Genomic DNA, 18,889 nt, shown 5'->3' on the forward strand with positions numbered 1-18,889 from the left:
GTATGTGAAATGACTGGTTAATAGCTTGATAAAGGCTAAATGTGTGTATTTTTATTCTATCTAAAACTTAAAATGTACTTTTTTTGACTGGTTTTAAAAAGGAACCGTGAGATTGAATGTATCCTGTTTAATCCCGGGCAGGACTTCATAATACTTGGGATGATATGGGATAATCACGATATAAATTGCAGATACATATTCTCACCAAGTGGCCAGCCTTACTGTGTGAACACTTGCCTTACTTTTGCCCTGTGCACACACACTCACACACCACCACCCTACTGGGTCGCTGCTGCACAGGCGGCCCCCCTGCAATCTGAAGTTCTTCAATTCCCACCGGCTCTATTAGAAGTCCGGACAGAAGCGCTGTCCCCCCATCTTGAAGCCATTTTGTCAGGAAATGGTATAATTCCCTCATCTGGATCCAATTACAGCCAGGCGGACTCCTATTTCTGTGATGCCTGCACAGTGTAATTAAGGGCTTTGTGTCTCACAGCCAGCCACTAGTCAGCTTTCTTTCTCTCAGTACCTCCCTGTCCTCTATCGCTTTTTTTCCCATTTAGCCCAACACCACTTCTCTGGATTCTCACTCACATGCCCAGTAAAAGAGTATACACCTGCACATCCACATTCATGCAACAATACACTGGTTTGTCATTCCTATAGAGTACAGAGACGTTACAGTGAAGCCTTTCACCCAGAATGTTCTGCTTGGCCTGGCAAAGTGCTCTTGCACATGACCCAGACTGGACAACAGTATAGCTCTGTTCTTCTTTAATAGTCAAATGTTTTTAAGATGGAAGAAGCTTTGTCATACAACCTGCGCACAGTCCAGCTATTTGAGGACAGCTTCAGTCATAATCAGACGTTGCTCAAGGTCACAAAAACAAGAGAGACTATGAGCTTTCTTAACTGTAGCCAGTAAGTATTAATAGAGCGTGAATAATTGTTTCAGGATGTGAATGGCACACATGACTCTGATTTCCAGAGTGCATTTTAACTTTATCCCACATCACTTCTTTGCCAAACAACTGTAAGAGGGAGTTAGCTTAGAAAGAAAATAAAAACGTCATGGAATCTCATTAAAATACCTCACAGGCTAGACCTCCCCACCACTTCAGCCTCTCAAAGTGGAGCGATCTGCTTTGTACTACAGGGAGACCGGATGGCATCATTCCTGAAACTTGTGTGTGTTTGGAGGGGGGGCGGGAGGGCGGTCATTTTATGGACGTGACACACACAGTGCACCATCGGGACCTACGTTCCAAGAGCCCAAACATGGACATGAATGGTGGCTGTCCCAGATAACACACATACACTGTCCAAACCACTGTGCATACACAAACATACACACACACTTGCACAGCTCTGTCTGCACTGTGATCTTGAAACCCTGAGTCCGTGTCATTGGAAAATCAATATGCCTTGCTTTTTCATCCAATTAATTAGTGACTGGTGGATGGAGCTGTATGTGTGTGCGTGTCTATGGGGTTTATGTGTGTACAGTTTATGTATATTGTGTTTCTATCTATCTGTCTATCTGTCTGTCTGTCTGTCTGTCTTCCTTTATGTGTCTCCACTTGTTAACACACTTTCACACTTACACAACATTAAGCTGGTGTGTATTGGCTTTGAACAGTATAAATGAGCTGTATCATAATCCTGTGCTTACTGGACAGCTTGCAGTGATGTCACTAATACCTATTCAAGCTAGCAGCACTTAAACGACTCTGTGACAAAGAACAATGTTGTCATATAACCAGATTAGCCCAAAGCCCTGTGTCCTGGAGGCCCACTTCTGGCACCTCCTCCGAGGACGAGTGTAATCCTCCAGGCCTTTCATACACCTGCATGGTGACAACACAACAATGCAATGATATATAATGAAACACGGTGCTGTGCTAGACAGCACACTGAAAAACATTTAGACGGTGCCATGACACAGTGACACGCAATGTACTGTAACATGTTACAGCCAAACACGATGCAGTGCAGTAATGTGCAAATCAGTATGAAAAGATGCAATGACATGAAACAAAACACAAGAAAATCTAGGGCAAGGGCTGCGTTATGTTCGCAAGTGTTTCTAATATTCTCTCCCTATGTATGTAAATGGAAAGCGCAATAAATTTGAAACAGCTAATTATGTACTCAGTCATAAATGTATGACAGAGACATTTCCAACAATATGGAATTCATTAGACTTCTTTTAAACTGGCAGTTCAATCTGAATCCAAGACAGCTCAAATAACCCCACGTGCACAAAAAAGGAAAGAAAGAAAAAACATGCCCACCCCGAGGCTACCTGATTGAGATCGTCTCACTCAGATTGAGGTACGGTTCATATCTAATCGTAATGCATTGTCACAGATAGAATTCATGCCTGCATGTCATGATGATGTGGGATTCTGTCACAGAAAATGTAGGATGATATTACATGAATTTCCAACTTGACAACTGCACCATTTCTGGGTTCTCCATTTTCCTTTTATACGTCAGCTCTCTCGAGTTTCCTGGGTAATGCAGTGTACTTTGTAAATTAAAGCATTATGCAGTCAGACCGCAGTATGTAAGTGTGGAAAGCAAAATAAATGTGTTATTTGGAGTACTATGCCTCAGTCAAGCTGTTATTCCATTCTCTTCCAACCCTATAGGGCACTATATCTTGTCCCAGACAAAGGTCAGCTCTCAGGCTGGAGGCGGACAGTAAATAAACCCACTGCACAGATTGACATGACATTGTTAGTCCAGTGAACATAACGTAACCTATGCATAGATCACTGGTCAGATGTAACCTGACTCAATACTCAATAGAAATCAATATTAAACCTTCAGTAACTGAGGGATTAGTAGTTATTAGGTGCACAGTAAGGTCAGAATATGCTGTTTTAGGATGTTCTAGCTGGTGTCAACACAGATGCCTTCAGGGACAAAGGGCAGAGGGTCACATCACTGAGAGAAAATAGTGATGATGGCCTGAAAACCAGCAGGGGAAGTGCCTTCCTCTTCCTGTGACTTTCCCGTAACTTTTAACTCTAACTCTAACTCCCATAACACTACTACCAGGTTCATTTCATTAAGACAGTCCTTATCACTGTCAGATCTTTAAAACCCCTGCTCTAGATAAACACATCTTTATATGGACTTTGGCAGAAAGAAATCTAAATCCTAGAATCACCTACTTCTGGATGATTTGTTAATTACTTAGTGTGAAATTAGCTTATATTTGGTCTTAAAAAAGTATTACTCTGACGTGCGGACACCATCTATGTTTACAGCCCACAGAGGAATATACTGGAATCCACCTCACATCATTGTCTTTCGAAGTTCATTTAACTTGTTCTTTATCTTGTTGTTTGTGTCCCTCATGATGGCTGTTCTCATTTTCAGCTTATTCTTCCCTGTCACTAGCAATTTCATTCTCCTTTAAGCCTCCGCTGTCTCGCATGCCCATCCGTCTCTGGATTGTGATGAAGATAATGTAAAATTTCCAGTCAGTTCTACTGCTGTCTAGAATGGGTAGCCTGCACAGCTCCAAAGTATATGAAATTAATTTGTAATAACTTCAGATATTAGATGTAGGCTCCGCATGCAGAACAGGGTACACATAGCAGGGGAATTAAGAAGTCCAAATATTTTCCCTTCATGTGGAAAGACGGCAGTTAACAGAGGATTTCATCCCTTGTAAAATATAATTAAGTTCACAGTGAGAGAATCATGAAAAATTCCAAGCTCATTTGAGCAAAGATTTAATTGTGTGTCCTTGTTCATGCTGTATCTGTGTTTGGGTGTCAACCCAGCCTCGGCTTCATCAGTTCAGATGAATGACAGACCTACAGTATCTGTCTGCATCCAGTAATATGTGCATCTCTGAACTGTAGCAGTATCACCTTCCCTGCTGTATCCTCTATCAGATTACTATTGAACTATTATTGAACAGAGACTGCTTTTGAAATGGTGTGATAGAATCTCTTAGAGCGGAGGTTGGGAAACTTCCTCGCCATATTGTCAGAACTTTAACTACAGCTGAATGTGACACACTGACACAGTCATCAGCTTTGATTGTCAATACGGTTGTCTGTGTTTTTATCCCTGTTCACCCTGGGCCAGTATTTGAAAGCTGGGTGGAGCATGTGCCCGGCTCATGTTACTGTGGCCCACCAAATGGCATATTAGAGTTAGAAAATCAATGGGAGTCTGGGAATATAGAGCACAGTGTGCAGTGTCCAGTGCCACTCCCTGCCCTGGTTAAGTGTGTCACTCTGTTACCAGGCGGTTTGCAAATTTGATGTACAGAAAATCCTGAACATATACATGAGCATTTTTACTTAGCTTACTTACTGTAAATGTACAACGAAAAATATATGATAGGAAAATGGTTCTTTATTGTATTTTTCTAAGTGATAATCTGAAAGTGTGATGTGTCAGACCAGTCTTGCAGCCTGTCTCCTGAGATGCATTGTCATTCTTTCTTGGCGCTGATGACATTTTCATCTTTTTCAGGTGCACAAATTGCTTTAATTTCCCTGTCTGCTTTTTTTCCCTCTTTCTTGCGATCTTGTCAAAAAGCTTATCGGTCACCAGCTGCTTAATCCCCCCAGTTGCCTCACATTTATGTGGCGTTGCAAGAAATCTCTAGAAGAGCATCACAGGAGTGCTCAAAAGTACCACTTTTCTGTGTTACTCGAGCATTTAATGTGCTCGGAAACTGACCCTGTTGCCTTAAGAATAGATGGGTTTAAAAAGCAGAGCCTTTGCTATCCTTTAACTTTTCCTTCCTTTCCAGTGGCAGCAACCACACTACCTCCTCTTCTCTCCATCACACACATGCAAATGGTGCCAGATTGACTATGGGTGTCTTGAGGCCTTTTTATATCTGTAATTACATTTAAGGTATTTAGGGACCTGAAGCTACTGTTGTTCCTTTTCACACATCCTGGAATACGAAACATTCAGCCCCTGGCCTCTGCAGGCCACTATGACTGGTGAAAGCTCTGCCTTTATGTTATACAGTATATTGGAATTAATTAAAGCATTTATCAAAAATGCAAAAAATGCAAAGTCTCCAGCAATTTATCCTTGCCCAGCCGAATTATACAGATATTAACAAAAGAAAGAACTGGAACTCGCCCCCACGATTGTTGGTGTAGCAGTATATAAGAAATTAAAGTCAGTAATTACAGTTGACCCTTTTAACATCAGTTCTCACCAATGCCAGCAATGAGGCCAACATCCAGTAAGCTGAAAGGAAGCACAGCACTCACAAGGACCTATAATCACCATGAGTTTGATTAGGCTTTTGTGAATTCAGGCAGTTTTCTGATTGAATTGTATCATGAGACATCAGATGCTGACCTTTAGATGACAAGCAGATAAAAGAATTTTGACACACTAGCAATGGTGAGGACTGACCTTCACACATTGTTTCTTGGAGAACTCAAGTTATTTTAATTTGTTGGTTTCTTTCACACCACATCACATGCAAACATGCATTCAAGCTAACCTCTGCTGGTGTCTGACCTTGCATATAGTATAGTATAGTTTAGTTTAAATTCTGCACTTTTAAGGTATCTCTCTGTGTTTCTGTTGCGTCTCCAAAATGGTGGAGTTGAATCAAATTGTTTTTGTGCTGTTCACTCGTATTGAAAAATTCCAGATAAATTCAACAGGAACATCTATTTGCAGAAACAGTGTCATGGGTAATTCACAAAGCATTTACACAGTTTTCAGTGACTTCTTGATGGAAAGTAGTTCCGCTGAAAGCCGTTGACCCTTTCCGTTGCAGCAAATTAAAAATGCTCCTAAAAAACAGGTGCATGGAAACATACTCACTGTCACTGTTGATTAGTTTATTGCTTATTCTTCTCAGGCTGCGGATAAAGTGACCGTACAGATTTATCTCTGCTGTTAGGTATTTAAAAACCAACAGTTATTACACTGAAGGTTATTACTGGGCAAGTTTAACAGCTGAAATATGTGTTACAGGAAAGATTGGAGTACATTATTCTGTGCTTTGGGATTAGCAATCACTCACATATGCATGCACACATACAGGCAGATGTTCACTTGTTCCCTGGAGAACTGCAGAATGGAAATTGATATTCCCACCTTACGGCAATGCCAATATCCCCCCACTGCGTTTAATTGGCAGCCACGCTATTATTTAGCCCACACACCTAAGCACAAAGTCAGCTTTTGCATCTTTTAACTGTGACTCAGAATACACATTTCACACAAAATGAAATATTTCCTCCTTCTCCATGTTGCGTACATCTGCCTGCCTTTCTTTCAGATGTCTTAAGAATTTCCACCAGCTATGGCTTGTGAAAATCTTTAGTCAGGCTGTCAGTGTTCTGGGCCATGCCTGCCAGACAGCAGCCTTTGATTCAGACTACAACACTTGGGAATACCTACACTATGTGGATTTGTGTCTCCCATGGGACTGCCATTTCATTACTTCCCTCAGCCGTCATATAGACTCAAGTTTATTTCCCTCCCCCAGGCAGAGTAAATCTGGTCCAGGGCCAGGCAGCCACACCATGGAACAGTGCTATAAAATGAAGCCTAATCGTCCCGGCCCCTGTAAGTGGTTTTACCTTCAGGGAGCCATTTTGCTTCAAACAGACATGATCAGGCACTATGGCCATGACCAATAGCGGCTCTGCAGTGTCATATAAGAGCAATAGAAGTCTGAGGGGCCAGTGACCCTCTCGCCTTTCAAGCCACATTTCCCATCCCACCAAACCCTGGCCCATAAAAGGGCTATTGTAAATACATAACTCTTTTATAGGGACAAGTCACTTAGCACATGAAATGTAGTTGTATTTCTTTGTGGAAGGTAACCTTTGGCTTCTTTATATTAGGCTGAAGGGAGAATCTTTACTTATAGCTTTACTTGTTGCACCTTTGTTATGTACAACTGAAGTAGACCTGATAGTGTTGAGTGGAAGAAATATTCTGAGAGAGGACTTGGTTTTGGGCATTGTCTTCTGTCTAACAGTTGAATTTTACATTTGAAAAACTGACATGGATGTCTGTAATGTAATATAAAACCTCAAACTTCAAACAGCTATCAACATGTGAGGAGCATGTGAATGCACTGTAACAGCAGTTATGGTTTCCAAGAAAGCAGTGATCCAAACTTCTTGAATGGAATATAATATAATATTCTGTTAAGAGACAATCAATGCTACAAACCTTGACTTGTGGCACTTGCAAGTCTTCAGTACTCATTATTTTGGTCAGTACCCAAGTTTCAATGCCCTGCCCTTGTATCTTCATATCTTACATGTGCACTGTTTGCAAAATGATCCAGCCTGCAACCACAGCCTGTTTATATATTGCATATAGCCTTTGTTTCACCTTGCCTTTGTACGTTTTCGGCATATTGAAGTCTATTAGGAGATCGTCTCTGTGTTGCACCTGAATGCCAGTGTTAATTACTCCTTTAATGCACTTGGTGTTCCTGTGGCTTCGTCTCTGACGGAAGCCTTCACAACATTAATTGAAACTCCCCCACCTTCACAAGAGGGAACGCCTCAATTAACCTCTCCCAGTGGCTATAACTGGTCAATTACGCCCCCTACCCCCCTCCCCATGCTGCGCGTCAGCAAGCACAGTCACAGTTCACATGGTGTGTCATCTAAAGGCCACGCTTCTGGAGTCGTGTGGTCTTTAATCCAAGGTTGTAGAGTACGCAGCACTGTGTTTGTTTGTGTGTTTGTTCTTGTTCTGCTGCAGTGCATCCGTGTGGAGCGTTTGTTCTTGCAGGGGTGCGTTTCATTCGGAGTATGTGTGAGTCCATTCACCCACATAGTTGAATGCCCTTATTAAAGCAGCTTTCATTTCCTATACAGTATGACACTGATCCCGATTGGCATTCTGACATTGAGTGCTAGTCGATTTTAATTCCCTTTGTATCTCACCCTCCCCTCCCACCTCTCTCTCCCCCATACCCACTTATGCAGCAAAGTCTGATTTGCCACCGGTTCCTTGTATTGAGTGAGACCAATTGTCCTTCAGAGAGAGACTGGGGGAGTGAAAGAGGGGAAAAAGAGAGAGAAAAGAGAAGCCATCAGAGAAGCTGACACAAAATTGGACAGATAGATAGATAGATAGAGAGAGAGAGAGAGAGAGAGAGAGAGAGAGGAGAATCAGAAAAGTAAAATAGACATGGGTCAGTCTACTGTCCACATCACACTGTTAGACTTTCAGAGAGGAAAAAAGAAGCCATCTGCTGTCAATTGTCTCTTTCCTTCTTTTCTTTCCTTCGTTCTCTCGTCCTCAGATTCGTCCTTCTGTGCATCGTGCCAATTTAGCTTGTTATCAGTTAGCAGAGAGCTGTGCAGAAAAGACCCCCTAACACACACACACACCTATTTAGACATGAAGACACACATAAACACGCCGACAGACACATGCACAAGTTGGCTTGTTCCCAGAAAGAGAGTGTCCTGCCAGAATCACACAGCAAAAGCAGAAGAGTTAAATTTCTGGTGTTGGCAAAATTTAGTTAGGAGTAGAGTTAATTAAACTCTTAACAGAGTCAAATATTTTAAGTTTTACTCTCTGGGGACAAATAGTTGGTGTTAGTATGGAGTGTCAGAACGGAGTGTTTGTGAATTAACTCTGTAAGTGTCAGTGAATGACATTTTACTCTCTTATTTTAAACGATGAACTCCGTACATGGAAATGACTCCTCAGGTGTTAACTCATCAACCCCGCCCCCTCATACATGCTTCGGTAGTAACTAACGTAGTCTTTCATTCTGGGAGCTGCAGATTGAACTTTTCTCCAGCTGAGATGATGTTGTTTGGTAAGTAAATGTGATGAATATGTGTATAACCTTATGTTTAACGTTAATGTGCCTCATTAACTCGCACTCTGTATGCTTTGTGAAGACTCAGTACAGCGCCGTACGCGCACGCCAAGCTAACGCTAACGATTTACTCAGCTATCCGAAATTTAGTTAATGCTAATTCATGCACAATTTCACAGTCAATGTAAATATTGCCGCTAACCATTTCACAGATATTTTATTAAGATTAGTGGGCATTAGCTGCAAATTTGATGTGTGTTAGCGTTAGCTAAACCGTGTTAATTTAGCCTGCCCAGTACCTGTCTAAATAAACGAAAAGCAAGAGTTTCCACCAGCCCGCGACAAAATTGAGATGCTATGGGTTCATATAAGCTTTATTTTAAGGGGAAATACAGGACATTGGCAAAGCTGGCATAGACTAGTGGCGCTAGCAAGACGATGAACAGTTAGCGCTATGTGTTGCCGCCCGCCGGTTCAAGTTAGCTCCTGTACTGCAGCTACACTGCTCTCCTCTGTTTGTTGTACTACACAAAGTATTATATGCATTCTGTAGCAGATAGTAAACATCGCCAGTGTATGACTGCTGACGTAAAACAACTTCTAGTCTCCTGCTGTTGTCTCAAGTTGAAATCTCAGGGGTCACGTTTTGTTGTAGCTACAGTATTCTATCACGTTTTTTGTCATAAATGCGGTGTTGCAATATATATATTATGATTTATACAGAAAATGCTGGCAAAGGTGCAATACGGAGGAGTCCAGAAGTACATCAAAGTTCCACAGAGAAATGAAAACTGTGATTACCTCCAATTTCTTCATGAGGGTTTGTATACACTGATACACCAAATTATCAGCATAAATATTGTAAATATTTGAACTGTGCTAAACAATTTCTTTCTGTGTTTTGTCTTCAATAACAAATTAACAAAGGAGAAAAATGGGATGTTGTATCACATGTGCTAAGGTTTTATTTGGCTTTTTTTCCTTCCAGTAACAGAAAAATTTAGTCTGCAAGCCAGTGGCTTGAGTACAGATGAGCTCGTCTTAACTGATGAAGCGGGCACTGAAGTCGATGCAGACATATTTGATGAGCTGGTTAAGTCTGGTGTCCTGAACTTCAAAGTTATAAGCGGCCGGTGTCCAGTAGCAGGTAAAGATACTAAAGGCATATGTGTATTAGCTAATGTGCTATGCATAACTATTACTATTGGTACATGGCTGATATTCCAGGGCTGGTGTATTTTTCCATAATTTTGAGTCATTAAGATATATTAATATTAATTTTATGAGAATTACTTTTAGATGTTTTTACTAAAGATGCTTATAAATGATTTAATTTGTCATGTTTATTTGTATTCAGCTTTCACTGATTAGTATGTTGTGGTATTTTTTATTTCTCTGTGGACCATTTTGAAGATCTGGACATTCAGATAGTAGCAGATGAATTGTCTTCATCAGTATTGCCTGACCCTTCAGCATCACCTGCTTCTTCAGTTTCGTCTGATTCAACCGTTATCCTAACATCCACAAGAAAGAGGGACTTGAATGAACTGGATCGTGATGAAGCAAGCCAGGTGAACCTTAAAAGCTTTCACAGATGTGTTAGATTTTTAAAATTGCTCAATACTGGTTACTGATCTTGATATTAAATTTAATTAAACAAATGTGATTGCTTCATCTGCCTAAAAAAAGTTGCATGGAAAGTCTTTAGTTACAAGTCTTATGCACTATTTTTCTGCCCACTAAAACTCAAACTAAATGCTAAAACTTTCTGGATAGGTATTATTTGGATAAAATTGCTTTTGTATTTCTCCAGATGGTTGAAAGTGTGCTAAGGTCCAATGCAAAGGGTGAAGAAATTTTTAAAGAGTACGCCAAAACTAAATCACTGTCAGATGCAGTGCGTAGATGCATGGTGAACATTCTGGTTGCAGACATGATTCAGTCACATGGGTAAGAATTTCTGGTCTCTTAATTTTAATCTGAAATTATACTTTGGGCACAGATGTTAATGTTTTGTTGTTGTGTTTTTAAAGAAGGATTCCACCAACTAGTGTGCGGACTAGCTATGCCCTTGGAATTGTGACTCTTTTTCCATACCTGCAGGATCCATACTCTAAAAATGGATATGTGAGTTCCAAATGCCTACATAAAGTCCAAAACTCTATTTTCATGATTTGGCTAGATTTCTCTATCAATTTAACCTTTTTGGGTGCTTGTGTACATGTCTATTTATGTTTAAACAGGAACATTACTATGATCCAGTGGCCAATACTGGCTATCTTGCCTGGAGGCTGAAGACTGTTCAACGCAACACCAACGATGGTTTTCACAGAAGTTCCAGGCCTAATTTTAAGGATAGCCCAACAGCTCAAAGAGAATCTCTGTTAACTGGTGAACAGCTCTTTGGTGAGGAGTGCAGAGAGGCACTGTCTGTCATCAGACACTCAACAGATAATTGTGTCATTAAAGAGAAAATGAGAGCAACATTTGAGTACAGACAGAAGGTGGTTCATGACAAGGATGCAGCATCTTCGGTCTTGGATGTATTCCCTCGTTTCCTTGACATTCCCGGACTGGTGAGGACATTCTGATTTTTAATAGTATGTCAAGAGTTTGAATCGAGGCAACTGGATTCAGAAAAAAATCCATGAATCCAGTTGCCTCGATTTAAACTCTTGGACATAACATGACCTGGATGAATGACTGCATCCAGAGACATTTTTAGTAGTAGTTCAAATATTTGCTGCTCCTCTCCAAGTTAAAGTAATTAACCTGTACATGGGCATTGTGTCTCTGCTTAAAGATTGAACAGGATTTTTCCCTCATGTTTGGCAATGAAGTATCTGGACGGTTTCTTGCAAAATGGTCTTCATATTTCAAGAACAAAGTCATCACAGAATGCCAGAATCTTCCTTCAAATCTTTATGTTGAGGAGCTGCTGACAGCCTTTGACCCTTTGACTGAGAATAAATCTGGTAAGTGTGGTTTGTTTTGGTTTGTTTTCTCTCCAGTTGCCACTTGAGTTTTTGTTCTCTTTTAATACACATTTTGTTTCTAAGGATGGGATGGTGGTATGTCAGCTATCCTGTTGCTGTTACATCTCCTGCCCCCTACATCAAGAGGCCAGAAAAAAATGGCTAAGATGAGCTCAGCGCAAGCAGCAAACCACCTTTTAAGATTTGTTAAGGTATTTACGGTTTGGTTTCTGTATTCACTGAACAACAAAGAAAATACAAAGTTTGAGTTTATTTATATAATTTTAAAGTTAAAAAATATACCACATCTGTTGACTATGTTTAATGTGCCATTCCAACTCCAGGAAGGAGCCAGCATCACTACTTTTCTTGAGAAAGTGGATCAAAGACAGCCCTTCCTCCTTTGCATTGGTCAAGAAAAGAAGACAATCCAAAGGTTCTTCATCATTGTGGACCAGAAGGCAATCCCATGCAAGGCTCAGACATCAGTGGCTGCTTTTGATGAGCTATTCAAAGCTCACTTCGTCTTCAGTCTCTCCTATGATGAAGCTCTCTGCAGTTTCTACACATTCATTCAAACAACCGTGTACAACATTGACGTTGGAAATGCAAAAGAAACCCCACGGGTCAAGGAACTTAGAGCAAGACTACTGCGAGAGCGCTGATGTGCCATCTGTTTTGACAGGTCAGAAAACAGTTAAAACATTCAAGTATGTTCACATGTTTTGTTTGTAAAGTGCACCACAAAAATTGTTCAGTTCTCTGTCAGCATTTAAAATTTCAGCATGGTTTATATCCTGCCAAGACCTTGCGTTTAAAATGCGGAGAGCAAGGATGTACATCATCTTTTTGTACATACAGTGGCTTCAGAAAGCACGTTAACAATGCTCATAGGCAATTCCATGATTAACAAGTTGATATTAATCAAGACACAGCATCACAAAAACAATTTGAGATAGAAATTTCCAGTGACCAGCCAACAACTTCTCATTCCATGTTGCGGGCCCCACCTGTGTCCTCCCACAAGGTGGTTGATAAAAGTGACATCTCATCAATGTGTGGGTCAATTGTTGCACATTTACAAGCTTCTGGTCTTTCTGAAAGCACTGTACAAACAATAGTTTGTTCAATGGAGGAAGTTATTTGTGATGTTCAGAGCCAAGAGATTTGAATTTGGCCCTATAAAAATGAAAACACTTGATGGCTTAGAAGGTGGAGAAGGGTTGAGTCAGTTATTACATATGGACACATCTTCAGATGTTTCAACCACCAACTGGGTGAAAAATTATGGAACTGAGTATCATGTAGATTTGTTCATTTGCACTGGCACATCAAGTGACCTACCGGTTTTCAAAAAGATCTGCAACATTGTAATATATGAACAGCATGCTTTTGTAATAGGTTGTGCTGTTAATACAATGTATTTTGATGACCACTTTCATGCATTTTGTGTAGAGGAGAAAAATAATGAACATGATGTCATCTGTGTTGATAAGTTGACTTATTTTAGACCCTTTGATAAACAATACTCTAATGACAGTGAGGTAGCATACATTGTTCCATACTGTTACATGTTTTAAAAGTATATTTTAAAAAGTTAATGTGGTGCAGAGTTTTAAAAATAAATGTTTTAACGTTAACCTGTCCTCTTTTTTTTAATCATAGTTTAGTTGACATGTATCAGATAAAAAAAGTATATTTACACCATACAGTGTAAATTAGATTCAACACTTGTAGTAGTAAACAAACAACACTGAGAAAGTTAATGTCTAACACTATACACTAGAGTTGAGAAAAACTAACACTGGTTAATGCTGGAAAGTGTTGGATTTTGACTCTATGAATAGTGAATAGTAACTCGTTTAGAGTGTTAAGATACCAACACTTCAAAAAGAGTAAAATTAACTCTTTGTGGTGTGGACCCATATAGACACTTTAAAAGTGTTGGAATTAACTCTGATAGAGTTGATTTGGGTATGCTGATTTTGCTGTGCAGGAGAGTGGATAGAGAGAAAAGCCACTTCATCTGAAGCTGCTCCGCAGATAATTCACAACACACCTGCAAGTGGTGGGTCTGGAAAGATAATAATGACTGGAAAAATTGTGTGTGTGTGTGTGTGTAGATGCCAGTGTACAGGAAGGGAAACAGAAGTAGCAAGGGCAGATAAGAAAGACAAGACAGAACATCGCCGCCTTCCACCTTTGCTTCTCTTTTCAGCACAATTCAGAACTAAGCAAACAGCATCTACCTGTTCAGAGAGTAATGCGACACCACTGTCATTAGCTTCCGTTAATGATTTTTTTTATTTTTTATTTGATATTTATTTTTATTTGAACATAGATAAACAAAAAAGAAATGAAACAATCACACAATGAAACAAGACTTAACACTTATTTATGTTCAAAAGGAGTGGGAAGAAGCCAAAGCTTATTCAATCTCACCCCTTCTCCCTAGTTACTTCAAAATATACTATAATAATTTATAGAATAGTGATATATGTATACACACATATATACATCGATACACATACGTTCATCATGATTTTTTTCTGTTAATTGTTAATAGTGAAAATCGTTCATCACAATACCCCACTGTCCAAGGTAAACTTCTCAGCTTCTTTCTTTTGTTTGACTCACAATGTAAATGCATTTGTCTTTTCTTCTCTTGAAAACAATCAGAGAATAGAATTTTTCTTGACTGACTAATCCCTTCTTCACTACCGTTTAAGCATCCATATTCAAACTTGGCGAATTTATTCTGTTGTCCTCCGGTAATCCATGTCAGTGTTGGGTACATACAAGGAGTTCGATCTGATATTAGCTCAACTGGTTCCTGATAGTGCAGGGAGAGAAAGAGAGCTATCAGGGAGAGTTATTCGAGCGCGCTGCCTTGGCAGTGGACGCATGCCGGCTATCTGAAGGACATCTTGGTGATCTATGAAGGGGACAGTTTGACCTGGGAAAGCCAATTTTCTACCGTTTTCCACAATACAGAGCTCCAAGACAAACGTGGTGCAGAGTGACACTCTATAGAAGAGTTAGATGAACTTGGATCTGAAGAGATCAGCGGTTATCTGCCTAATCTGCGACACCTCCTGATTCACCAATGGAGGGAGACGATGAGGGACAGGGAGGAAAAGACAGAGATAAATGCACCAAAGAGAGAAAAAAATTGCTGTTGACTTTCAAGATCTCTTCCTCAGTGTTTTATTTTGTTGGCTTGAAACTCATGAAAGGCAGCACTCAAAAGTTAGCCTTAAATTTCCTTATTTGACTGCCAAGATTGTTATTCACAGTGTGAAGTGGTGCAAAGTGTTGTAGTTTTCACTTGATGGGTTGTTTTACACCTTGTTGGCCTGGAACACAGTGGGTGACTACTGGAATATCAATGTCTTCCATTTCAAGGTCTGCTAAGCTACCAAACCTGCGGACAAAGCACAGCTTGTCCTCCCAACTCTCTCTTTGATGGATCCAAACATGCTTCGTTTTCGAGCTAATGTCAAAGAAAGCTGTGACAGCCACAATAGTAACAATAAGGTGCAGAATGAGACGTATTAAGTATGATCAAAACTTGTCATCGTCAATTCTTCAGGGAACTTAGCTTTTTTCTTTCTTACTCAAGGCTATAGGGACAACATTTTGAAGCCTGTGATCATCATGCTTCATTTTAATCCCATCCACAGTCATGCTCGAGTGTTGGTGCCAAATCTCCACCAAGTTGAAGCCAATTTAGTGTATCCTCACAGCCTCAAATCCTTAACCATGAATCACTGCTTGGAGACTTTACAGACTGTAATTATTCTGACTTTACAATTTTGCCTAACTTAATATCAGCCTCAGTTTTATTCCTGCAGTATTTCAAACTGACGTGGTTCCTTGCCAGTCTTTGTGGTACGTAGGGAATGCACACTGGACTCATACTGAGATGAAACACTGCACAAAAAACTTTACAGTGGTCTGGTTTTGTTTTCCCTTTATTTTGGGACTTAAGAACCAGCGTTATGATGCTCGTACTGAATGATTGCAGCAGTAAACTAAAATGTGACATGAATCTTGATGTATCGCTGCCTGATGAAGAACCAGTCTTGGCTCAGGGCCTTGCAGTCTCTCTAACTGTAATAAGAAAACTATTTTTAAGTGTGAGCATTCTGTGTGTTTCGAGTCACTCAGCATCTGGACATGAACGATGTGCATGTCGTTCATGGATGTGGGCATCTCGATTGTTTGGAAAACGAAATGTGTCGTGTGAAAGGCTGCACATTTGCTGATTTTTTAATTTGCTTTAATCTAATGAACTGATCTGTTCTGGTTATTCTGACATGTATTTTCTCTCTCTCTCTCTTCTCTCTGCTCCTGCCCATCGCTGCTGCATATACAAACAGGTAATAAACAGATTTTATTATTTATTCTCTACTTTCCTACCTTTGAATGCTGAATTTATTGGTTACCACTGCAGTGACCTACTTCCTCTACTCTAAGGCATTGGCACTTGTTGCCGTATCTATTTTTTTCTAAGCAGTAACAGATGCCAGTATATTTATGTCTGCATTGTTGATACTTCAGGCCACCTGCAAAAATACACAGACAGACACACACAGCATGACTAATGACTGGAATGATGATGAATATTTTCTGTTTAGCAAGTAAAGGCAGCGTCTTAACAGCCAAGGCACACAAATAGCAGGCAGTTATCCGAGCTTTTGACCTCCGCTTCTTCCTCATTCCCGTCTCAGTTTCATCCCCCTGCTTGCGTCTGTACTCCCTCTGTGGTGCTCGCTCACCCCTCCATCAAGCTCTCTTCAACCCTATCATTTGCTCCACAACAGTATTGCCCCAGACCCCCCGACTGCCGGGCAGAACTGTCAGAAGTTCTGCTCCGCAGACAGGAAGGCATTTCGCAGGAAGCAAATCGGTGTCTTGGGTGCAAACCTTTCTTGTTTCCCACGTATTTAAAGAACGGAGTCCTCAATCAAACTGGAGGTCACGTAACTTTGTTGCGCTTTGCTGAGTAAGTGCTTCTGACTTGTTCACACACAGAAAAAAGAGGGGAAAAAATTCATTAATTGACATGAAAGTAGCCAGTGCATGATGCTGATAAAATGCCAGCCCAGCAGTCTGTGAACTTCAGCATGAATGCAAAGACTCTGAGGCGACAGGCCTTTTACCATACAGCACATTTATTTCAACCCTTTATCCAAAGTGCCTTACGGTGCCATTACATCCGACCTACATGCCTAAAAGGAAAAGTGCATTATCACAGGCAGTACACCTTCAATTTGTGGTGTTCATATATCCCTGTTTGTTTGATAAAACGTTGGAAATTATCTTTTGTCACCCTGTAAACTGCTGGTTTCCAGGTTTCCAATCAAACTCGTCACAGGTTGAATAAGTGTAAGCTCTGAACAGTTCAAGCACAGATCGATGTTTCCTCATTGGACTGTTTCTTTCAAATCATTTTAAGAAGCTCTGAAGAAAAGAAACTCTCCGACTTTTCAACAGATTTTTTTTTTTTTTTTTGCAACAAAAGATTTGCGAATGAGTCAGTCAAATACAACTTTATTTTTTAACTTTATTATTTATAACATCGCCTTCTTTCCCATCCTGTTGATTATTTTGTATCCCTTGCGTCCTTTTCTGAACCCTCGGCGTTCCTGACTCCCAGGATGAAGGTCAGGACCCCTTCACAATGAGCTGAAAGATACTCATACCGTCATGATGACCCTGATCAGAGGTGGATGAAAGTGCTGAGTTTGTTTTACAGAAGTTCTTGTGCACTGGCCAGCGGGAAACATTTAATTGCGGTGACCAAACATTAAACACCCAAGCTGCTAATGAGCTAAGCTAATCCACGGTGAATTCTTTTAACGGTTGCCCAGACAGGGTCACTTGTCTCAGAGAAGTTAACAAACACTGATGTTTGCTCCACTCTCTTAATGTCTCAGTAACTGTTGTGTCAGCTCTGACTCATAATTAGCGTAGAGTGATGGACATGTATATAGTGTGGTTCAGCGTCTCAATATGTCTTCTCTGACAAGTACAGAATGAATGGACTGAAGGGACTAGATTGCGCTTAAGGTTTTGTCTCAGTTAACAGCTGTGAAGTCACAACTTTTTCCCAGAATACTTAGTGGGTCAGAGAAACAGAGACAGAGAAAAAGACTTTCTAATGAAGTGCTGCCCACGTCCCTGAGAGATGTTCGTCTAGATATTTTAACTTCGCACTAACTACAGATTCTGCTTTGTCAAACAGCAGGGCGTTGTAGTGATGTGTCCTCCTCTGACCCAATGAGCTATATATGGAAGAAGAACAATTTGACAGTGATATGTTTGACTTCCAACAAGCCTCGGTCCCAGACATGCAGCCAAGATAAGTGGCTTATAGTAGTGAGAGTCCAGCAAAGTAAAGGAGATAAATATTGTACTAAAAGTATTTGCATTCAGCTTTTTTTGACTGCGTTTTTTTAGCAAGTCAATCAAGTCTGTTTCCCAGAAAGAAATGGTTGTTTAACTAGTGAAAAAATAATAAGTAGTATAGCATATAGTACAGTAAAAATGAACCTCCGCTCTCTGGCTGCACATATGGCAGTGTAAATCTAGAGGTTGAAGATTATTATTAAAATTGCACTTAAGGATTTGTGCTTACATTCAGTGTTGCTCTCCAGCTTGTGGTCGACTGAGCTACAGAGTGAACGGAGGACCAAAATCAGACTTTGTTTTCTTATTGTTTCACAGCGGTTTATGTTCTGAGGCAGACAAACTGTAGGAATCCTGTGGGAAGGTGCCACATTGGCAGATTTTGTGTGAATTCCTGGAGTCTTTTTTGGTTTCCCTCACAGTGATGAGAAGAATCTTCTCTTCTTACTCTCGACAAGAAAGAGAATTTCTCAAATGTCAAACTCTTCCTTTGATTTTTTTTCCCTTTATTAATTCATGAATTATTTGACTAATCAGTAAAACTCCCAATAGTCACATTAGCAGTGGGTAGCAATTTGAAGTTGGGTCAAGCAGGGAAACATCAAACTTTTTATTCAGCAAAATATTTTGTGTGTGAGTAGGAGGAAGAAGTGGGAGCTGTGAGTATGACTCTGTTGTGTTT

The 18,889-nt window shown here is 40.3% G+C and overlaps 2 protein-coding genes across 9 annotated transcripts in view; both read left to right on the plus strand.

The window, feature by feature from the left end:
• Positions 1-18,889, plus strand: part of sdk2b (sidekick cell adhesion molecule 2b) — a 233,662-nt gene that overhangs the window by 94,525 nt on the left and 120,248 nt on the right. The window lies entirely within an intron of this gene.
• On the plus strand, positions 8,750-13,433 carry LOC124052326. 3 transcript variants are annotated; one of them, XM_046376445.1, is made up of 11 exons: positions 8,750-8,815; positions 9,542-9,638; positions 9,807-9,965; positions 10,232-10,283; positions 10,317-10,389; positions 10,632-10,768; positions 10,852-10,945; positions 11,062-11,394; positions 11,622-11,793; positions 11,878-12,005; positions 12,138-13,433. In XM_046376445.1, exons 2-11 carry the CDS (start codon positions 9,545-9,547, stop codon positions 12,456-12,458), a joined length of 1,563 nt encoding a protein of 520 aa, XP_046232401.1. In that variant the 5' UTR covers positions 8,750-8,815; positions 9,542-9,544; the 3' UTR covers positions 12,459-13,433. The 3 variants fall into 3 exon arrangements, with proteins under 3 accessions (XP_046232401.1, XP_046232399.1, XP_046232400.1); XM_046376443.1 differs by having other exon boundaries at positions 10,232-10,389; XM_046376444.1 differs by having other exon boundaries at positions 10,232-10,389; positions 10,855-10,945.

The sequence above is a fragment of the Scatophagus argus genome, chromosome 21 (assembly GCF_020382885.2).
Source record: "Scatophagus argus isolate fScaArg1 chromosome 21, fScaArg1.pri, whole genome shotgun sequence".
In the NCBI taxonomy this organism is placed as follows: domain Eukaryota; kingdom Metazoa; phylum Chordata; class Actinopteri; family Scatophagidae; genus Scatophagus; species Scatophagus argus.